Below are 9421 nucleotides of genomic sequence, written 5' to 3'. Positions count from 1 at the left end.
AGCCATGCCCATAAAAATTTCCGGTGCAGGCATCCTCACCAATGCCATCCGTGCAAGATTCGTCCATGCAGCAAGCTCCCGCTGCTCGACACTGATCTCCAACCATAGCACACATGGATCCGGGGCCGAAGAAGTAGCCCATACATGAATCTTCCGTCGTACCATCATCACATGTGCCTGCGTCCTCGGTACAACATGCACCTTTCTGAGGCATGCACGTGTATTCGCCATCACCCAGTGGCTCGCAATCGTGGTACTCAGGACAGGGATTGTACTCACATGGGTCTGCCGGCATGCACATATATGAACCTGTGCCATCCAGGGCACAAATCTCGCCCGCAGGACATGTTTCTGACTGACAGATGTCAACACACTCGTGTCTCTCTTGATATCCTTCTGGGAGTATGTTGCAGTACTGTGAGATACTATCACACATACCCTCCACACATATGTCTTCGCATAGAATACCGGCACCATCTTCGATGCAATATTGCGTTGCTTGATCGCATGCTAGCGGATAACACACTGGTCTGCACATGTATTGTCCTCCCATGCCCGGCGTGTGTTCACACACGGTGTGTTCCTCACATGGGTTTGATGCACAAGCATCGATAAGTTCACATTCGTAGTTCCCTTGCCCGAGGTCAATGCACTGGTGGTGCTCGTCGCAGGGGTTGAAGTCGCATTGGTTCATGGGCATGCAGACGAATCCACCCGTTCCATCGAGAGCACAGATCTCATGGTCTGAGCATCCTGCATTGTCGCATATGGGCCGGCATTCGAATCCTGAGGCATCCTGCACATCACCAGCAAGCACAATACAGTGCTCTGATACTGGATCACAACTTTCGGGTCGGCAAATGTCCTCACAGTGCCAGGCCATATCATCTTCTACACAGTACTGCATAGCTGGGTCGCAAGCGGCTGGGTGGCACACCGGTCTGCAGTGGTAGCTGTTGGTAGTGCTGTCAGGAATGCAAATCTCTGCGTCGGACATGCATGGTTGGCTGATGCAAGGATCTCGTTCAACACACGTGAAACTTCCAGTGGGATCCAATACACAGTCCTGAGTAGTGGAATCACATGGTGAAGGCTCATCACACAGTCCTTTGCAGAAATAGCCTCCTGCATGGTCGAGTTCACATACCTGTGACATCATATCGCATCTGTTTTCGTTACATATATCCTTGCAGTAGAAGCTACCAGTTCCATCTAATTCGCATGTTTGTGACATCATGTCACATGGAGCATTATCACATATCGGTCGACAGTAATGGCTGCCCGTGCCATCGGGTTCGCAGGTCTCTGACATCATATCACAAGCGTTCTCATGACAAATCGGATTACAGTAGTAACTTCCTGTACCATCCGGGACACAGGTTTCGGACATGATATCACACGTGGTCTCGTCGCAAATGTCCTTGCAGTAAAAACTACCGGTGCCATCTAACTCACAGGATTGTGACATCATATCACATGACGTATCGGTGCATATTGGCTTACACTGATAACTCCCAGTCCCGTCCAATTCACAAGTTTCAGACATCATATCGCAGGTGAACTCGTCGCAAATGGGTTTGCAGTGGAAGCTGCCTGTGCCATCCAATTCGCAGACTTCTGACGACATATCGCATGAGCTCTCGTGACAGATTGGTTTGCATTGATGATTTCCTGTTCCATCTGGCTCGCATATTTCGGACGTCATGTCGCAATTATGTGAATCGCAGATGGGCTTACACTCAAAACTGCCGGCCCCATCATAAAGCAACACACAGTTTTCTTCCATATAATTACATGTCTGTTCGTTGCAAATATCCACGCAGTGATAGCCACCGTCCATTGTTTGACATACCGAGCTGTCATTATCACATGGGTTGCTCAGACATGCATCACGCTCCTGGCAGTAAAATCCGCCGGCATAGTCGAGTATGCAATCCTGAGTCGTCTCATCACACTCACAGATTGATCGACAGGTATAATCTCCAGCGCCATCAACTTCGCACACCTCCGACATCATGTCACATGATGACTCATCGCATATTGGTTTACAGATGAACCCACCAGCTCCGTCGAGTTGACATACATCAACGGCGTAATCGCATGTTTGAGCATCACATATATCTCGGCAGATATATTGTCCGTCAGCTTGAGGTTCGCATCTGGTGGAGACAAAGTCGCAGGGGGAATGATAGCAAGGATCAGTTGGGACACACTCAAACGTGTACATGTCCATAGTTCTGCATTCCTCATTTGTCATACACGGAGTACTGTAACATGGATCCATTGTTCGACATTCGACTCCACCCATCATGTCTAACTCACACGAGTGTGTTGATAGATCACAGTTACTTGCATTGCATATGTCTTCACATACAAATTCATTAGGTAGATAGGGCTCCTGCGATATACAGATTTGCAAGTTCTCATCGCATGGCGAGTTCAAGCAAGGGTCTTCGTGTGGAACACAAACGTAGTCTTCCTGTGAGTCTCGTACGCATCTCATGTCGGCGCTACATGGTATTGCATCACAACCTACGTTTTTGTGGCAATAGTATCCATTGCCGTCACTCTCGCAACGTTCGTCCGCATTACATGGATTGCTGCTGCAGTCACTAACCGCTTGGGCATATACGTGTTGTACAGCCACAAGAAGCGCTAGTAGTATATAGAGTGGTCGTATAGCTTTAGAAAATATCATGGTGTACGGTTTGAGTCTAATTCTATTTTAAACAAAAACTTATTTGTTTTGTGAGCATATAATCACGGCAGTGACCTCCTTAAGTAGTACAGGTTGCTTACACGCTCGCAATCGTTCAACAAGGCCGTTATACAAAACAATTTGCTCATTTCGGACTTTGGAATGTATTGGTGACACGCAACGCAAGGTAGGAATTATCCTTCTCTCTTAGATCCAACTCGACTTAAGTTAATACGAGTCTCACTCTGAAAGCGATATTATACTTTCTCGAGCAAAATTTTAACGTTCGCGCTACTTGGTGAGCAAGCCCCTTCCGGACAATTTCTTTCACAGTCACGTCTGTCACAGTTTCTCCAAAAGAGCTGATGACGATTACATAGTTTAGAAATACCATCAATATGTACCATACTTTCCGAGGCTTCAACAAATTTCAAACTATTGCAGATTGCGTTGGAGCGGTTGGACAGAAACATTTCCATCTCAGAGTAATTACAACACAGAAGCTTTGTACATCTATACAATGACATTCCACATAGCGAGAGCCAAGGCCCGATTCGTTCTCGAAGGGAAGAAGTCACGAAGGGCCCCTTCGTCTCATATTAGTTCGTCTCACATGAAAAAAATATAAAACAGTCTTGTTTTTTATTTGAAATAAGTTGTTTGTGACTTTGTGTTGATATTGTTGACATTTGAATTATCAAATTATTTACATAAATACACATAGCCTTCTGAAAATTAAACAAAATACAGGAGACAAAAAAGAAAGCGGCTTTCTTCTGTTACAATAGACCAATAAAATAGTAATAAAGTGAAAACATGTAGATAACTTATTTGTACTATATTGCGCAGTGAGTGAAGTGACTGTTGACTGTTGACTGTTTTTTTTGGGGGGGTTTTGTAAAAATAATTAATTTTAATTTTTACTCTCCGCCAGTAGATTATAATCTCCAGGCTCGAGATTAGAATACGTGTACACTGTACAGTGTCAATAATGTGTGTGTATATAAATTATAAAGCAGACTGGTCAAATTGAAAAATATTTCAAATATTACGCATGACCATTCGGCTGTCTAGCCTCAAACCTTATTCCGTTAAAATGTTTGTATATACGTTAAAAATCCTTTTACGGTGCTTTGTACGTTCTTAGGTGCACCTTGCGGGTCTAAAAGTTTTTGTGTACAATTTCTACTATACGAACCAGTCCTATAAAAACTTAAAAAGAACTTAGGTAGGTCCCTCTAATCACATTATAACCGTTATAACGTTTTAAAATTGAGAAAAACGTATATACATCGAATACATAGATATACGCTTACGCCCTACGCTCAAGGTTTAAGGGAATGATGGCCCTTTCAAAAAATATATAAATAAAACCGACATGATGGGAAGTCGGAAGAGTGAAGTCGATTTCGTAAACAAATACATAGTCGGCTAATCGCAGGCACGCAGAGTCGCAGAGTGAGGACTGAGGCGTGAAGCCGACTCGCAAAGTCAGTTAATCAGAGTATCACTCAGAGTATCACCACCCACAGTCATGAGTCACCTCAGGGGCCGGAGGAATGTAATCAGTTGTTTGGTTTGTTTGTTTTAAAAATAGAACTTTATGTTTTAGGTATATAGTTTCTAATTCAGAAGGCTATGAAATACTATTTTATTTTTATTTACTATTAAAACTTTATAGATGTATTTACGTACTGCTCTAGTCTACTACACGATACATATTGTTTTTTATTATTAAAAATTATTAAATAAATACACTGGAAACTGGAGACTGGAGTGGGGAGTGGGAGTCTGGGACTATTTTTTTTTTTAAAACACAACACATTCGTTTTGTGAAAAACCCCGGGGACGAAATGGAATGTCAATAAAATTTAACTTCACGTTCACGTTTTTGGTTTAAGAAAAAAAAGAAAAATGAGGGAATTTAAGTATGTAATTATGACTAAATATGCGTATAGTGTGGTAATTTGACAGTGTAAAGTGTAAACTATATACAAAAATGTGAGAATAGTTCTCGGGTGTGTGTATTTTAAAAACGTGTTTTCTAAACAGTAAACAAGCCCACCCCCCCCCCCAAATAGATAAAAAACAATGAATACCTCCCAAGATTTGTGAAATTTTAAATATTACTGTAGCGCACTGTGGTGGTTAAGTTTGGGTAAAAAAAAACTGAGGAATGTTGATACAGTGGCGACAAATTCCAACACTAGAGATGGATAAAAATAGTTCCAAAACTAACTGCAAATATTATTTTCCTCACGCTACCACTATACTCATTGGGCACAACCCATTCCACCCCATGAGTATACTAAAGCGATAGTCGAAAGTTGCGAATTTTCCTCCACGGCTTCACGCTGCTGCAAGCCTAAACGCGATCGCTTGCAACTGCATAGAGCGCACGTATTGTCATTCCCATATTCGCGTGGCTGTTGAGTCCAAGCACATACGTTGATCTACGATAGAGTAGCTACATCTGGATTTTGGCAGGCGATTTATCCTAGCATCAGATATGAAATAAGACTCTAATCACATACGATATGAATAAGCCTCCCTTCATTATAAAGTACTACTGCACCGAGGTTTACAAGCCCTATAGAAGGAATGAACCACCGCCGCCACCCAGCTTCCGCTTCTTTTTCGGCCGCGCAATTCCATTCAGAAACGATCCATTGTCCTGTCCTAATTCTTGTAACTGCGCGAGGATAGGGATATTGGGATATAGAAAGTTAAATGGAGTAAGCAAACAAACTTTTACCGTTCGAACAATCAGCGTTTCAATACGCCGCTGCGTGTGAGAGGCGCATTCATTACCTAAAACGTATTGAACACTCTAAAAACCGAGCATTGCCATGCCAATTCTTGAATTGGGAGTTGAGTTGTATATCAGCCACGAAACTACTGGTACAGGCCAGATTTTGCCCATATTATGTAAACAAGCACACACACTCTCGGCAGCTCCGGACGTTGTAGGTCCATACAGCAGAAACGGGCAAACTGACGAGAGTGCCATTGAACGCGCACGCGCAAAAGGTACTCATACTATAACACACAATCGACTCACCGGTGGTACCATTTCTACAACACACACTCGACTCACCGGTTGCGACATGTTCAGGCTGGTCTCTGCACTGCTGGCAAAGAACGGGAGGGCGGATCGGTTATTCCGGCTGACATCTAGGTCACTCGCCGAGTCCTTCCTGCGGGGTATACTGTACATGGCCGGGTTGAACACCTTGACTGGGGCGGCCTGTGCCTGCCTGTGCCTGCTCAGACTCATGCCCACACTCACGCTCTCATGTGCAAGCACTCCATCGAACGACGCGTCTGCGCCGGCTATCCAGCTGCCGTTGCGACTGTGTGCGCGACTACCACCTGCACCAGACAACGTAAGCGTTAACTCAGCACACGAGGACACAGAAGCTCTGCAGTGGATCTGCAGAATGCATACGGATTGTTCAATTCATGTGCATGAACTATCAATGTATATATGCCCGAGCTATTGTTAGTGAGCATACAAGGTACATGTATGCTTTAAAAACTTAAAAAATATACATATACATACACATGCACATATACATATACATACACATGCACATATACATATACATATAAACATGCATATACCCATTCACACACACGCACATATATATATATATATTCCTTAGCTGACACATATGCGGACTTGAAGAAAGGCACGCACACATACAAGCACACCCACCGCACCTTTCTTGTGGCACCTCATCTTCCGCTGCCCGGCTGTGTTGGCTGTCCTGGCAATATTATCCCTCAAATGCTTCTCCATGTTCACAAAGTTTCTGTACGCCGTCGGGCCACTCACAGTGGGCGCCTCCTCCGTCTGCGACGTCTCACTCGCCACACGCTCAGGCCCATCCACACCCACACTCACCCCACGCGCTTGTCTGCACGCAGAGATGGTCGTAGCAGCCGTGCCTGATGGTGCTGTGCCTTTGTCTGTGCCTTTGGGTCTTTTCTTGACCCCATTCCGCTTGTCCTTGCTGCGTGCGCGGTGTGTGATCCAGTTGTCGCCACTCACATCGACGTCAGCGCCTGCACTGGCTATGCTACTACCACCGCCACCCATACGCATACCATCGCCTGACGCCTTGGTGGGGCGTTGGCTTTGTTTCTGCATGTTCTGCGTTGTGTGTTGACTGCCCTTCTGCGTGTTGTTGTCTGTGTGATTGGGGTTGTGTCGGTTGCTCGTGTCCACTAGTATCGTCTCCGCATTGTCTCTGTAGGTAACGGGTGCTGCTGAGTTCTCCACAGGAGCGTCTGCATGCCCAACCCCTCCTGCACCCACACCCACACCCGGGGCCTCCTGGGCAGCTGTGCTGGTGCTGTCCGTATGCTCTGTGGTGTCCTGTGCGCTGCTTGCACCTGCCCTTGTCTTCCCCAGGGCCTTTGCAGGCTGTGTGTCATGGTCGGTGGGGTCTCGGTCACTCGTCGGACTTTCTAACTCTGCGCCGCACTCGCCCGTCGATGTATCGTTGGTTGCTTTGTCGGCTACCGCCTGGCTAGTTGTAGTTACAGCACTTGCCGTGGCAGCTTCGTTCTTCCTCTTGGCCTTTCTTGTATTCTTATTCGGAGCGGCCGCCTTATCTTGCTTCCTATTGGCGTTTGCTGTACCCTTATCTTGCTTCTGATTGGGTGATAGTATCACTTCCTCTCGCGCATTCTCGCTATCTCCAGCCCCATCCGTCCCATGCTTAGCATCCGCGCCTTTATCGCGTGCCTCCGCAAGTACCGAACTTCTCTTCGCATCGGGTCGTACACTCGCACGTGCCGGAATAACCGTCTTGTGCGTGTTCTTCTTCGCGCGGTGGGTGTGTGCATGCGTGCGTGCGTGTGCCTGAGGCAGCCGCTGCGTGTGCACAGGTAGCAGACCCTCTATATCGGCGTCGTCCTCGCTTTCGCTCACGTACGTGGTGTTCTTGAGCTGTTGTGCGTGGACCTTAGCCGTCATCAGCAGCGTGTCACAGCACATCTCCAGCGCCAGCCGCTGGCTGTTGTAGTCCTTGATAGCCTCAAACACTTCTGCACTGTTAGCAGAGGAAGACCAGCCAGTCACACTATGAGAAACAGCCCACATGGATGGGCATAAGGTACAATGCATGCAGGTGTAGAAGACAAACGAACTAGCACAAGGCACAATATAAGCACAAACGGATATGCACCAACGAATTAGCATAAGGCACATCTCAAACGAACACGCACAAACGGATATGCACGAACGGATATGCACAAACGGATTAGCATCAGGCACAACTCAAACGAACGCGCACAAACGGATTAGCACAAGGCACAACTCAAAAACGAACACGCATAAACGAATATGCACAAACGGATTAGCACAAGGCACAACTCAAACGAACACGCACAAACGGATTAGCACAAGGCACAACTCAAACAGATATGCATCAGCTCGTTTGTAGTTCTCGGAAGTGTGGAACGAATCAGACACTGAGCGTACAACTAAACCGCACACGCACAGTACAGTCGCACGAGCATAGGACCTATCTAATATGAGTGCACACACACACGCACACGCACACGCACACACGGCACTCGCCTAACACGGGTCAACGGGTAACATTACTTGGAACTAGGGTTTACACTTTAGGGCTTTCCAAATACCGCCTCCCCATACACTGTGGACCGTCTTCCACCGCTCGCGAGGACTGATTTGATGCGCACACAATCGAACGAAGTGTATATGCACACATAACGAGACATACGACACACGCACTCATGCACACACATAAACACACACTCATGCACACACACAAATGTACACACACGTATACATACACACACATGCACACACACGCATACATACACACATACATACACACACACGCATACATACACACATACGCATACACACACACACATGCACACATACGCCTACACACACACATGCACACACACGCATCCATACACATGCGCACGCACGCATGGATACACACGCATGCACACACATACATCTCAATCTCTAATGCTGAGCGTGCGCGGGCGATTTCCAGTAGCCGCACCGACAGCGTTGGGTTATGCTTGTGCTTGATCTGATTGGATGAGAGCGCAATGGTATGAGTGTGCATGGAGGTGTGTCAGAGCAATACTACATAGAGACAGATGGCTTCAGGCGCAAACAGCCACTCGATTCTAACCATAACAGGCGAATTCACAAACAGCAGCTCAGGCATGCACACACGTACACACAGATACACATTAACAGCAGCTCAGGCATGCACACACATACACATAAACAGCAGCTCAGGCATGCACACACGTACACACACACATACATAAACAGCAGCTCAGGCATGCACACACGTACACACATATATTCATAAACAGCACCGATTGCACACGCACACAGGAACATCGCCTGCTGTGCGTGTATGTGTGTGTACGTGTGGGCATGCCTGATGTGTATGTATGTGTACGTATGTGTGCGTAAGCCTGCTGTGCGTGTACACGTGTGTATGCTAATTAGACTGCCATGCACATGCTTATGCATGAGAGTAATCCCTTGTTCAACCATTGACCTGTAACTACGTGACTACTGTGTGGTGCTGCAGCAGATAAAACGCTCCCACATATCATCGAATTGGGCACAGAACCTGATAGTGCTCTACTACATAACACACACACACACACACACACACACACACACACAACAACACACACGTAGTACATACA

At 46.3% G+C, this 9421-nt stretch overlaps 2 protein-coding genes across 2 annotated transcripts in view; both read right to left on the bottom strand.

Moving 5' to 3' along the window:
- The window catches only part of SARC_07486 (hypothetical protein), a gene marked incomplete at both ends in the record, with an annotated part of 3865 nt that extends 1632 nt beyond the window's left edge, over positions 1 to 2233 (bottom strand). The window contains one exon of the mRNA XM_014298574.1: positions 40 to 2233. Within this exon, the coding sequence (XP_014154049.1) occupies positions 40 to 2233 (2194 nt within the window). The remainder of the gene's footprint in view (positions 1 to 39) is intronic.
- Positions 2234 to 4799: 2566 nt separating this feature from the next.
- Positions 4800 to 8817, bottom strand: SARC_07485 (hypothetical protein; the record flags this gene model as incomplete). The annotated part of the gene is made up of 4 exons (XM_014298573.1): positions 4800 to 5390; positions 5796 to 6070; positions 6422 to 7758; positions 8702 to 8817. The coding sequence occupies 4 exons, from the start codon at positions 8815 to 8817 to the stop codon at positions 5289 to 5291; spliced, it is 1830 nt and encodes a 609-aa protein (XP_014154048.1). The 3' UTR covers positions 4800 to 5288.
- Between the last annotated feature and the right edge of the window lie 604 nt (positions 8818 to 9421).

Source organism: Sphaeroforma arctica (assembly GCF_001186125.1).
Source record: "Sphaeroforma arctica JP610 unplaced genomic scaffold supercont1.597, whole genome shotgun sequence".
Classification (NCBI taxonomy): domain Eukaryota; class Ichthyosporea; order Ichthyophonida; genus Sphaeroforma; species Sphaeroforma arctica.
Note: the sequence above shows the minus strand (reverse complement) of the source record. Positions and strands in the feature narration are given on the sequence as shown.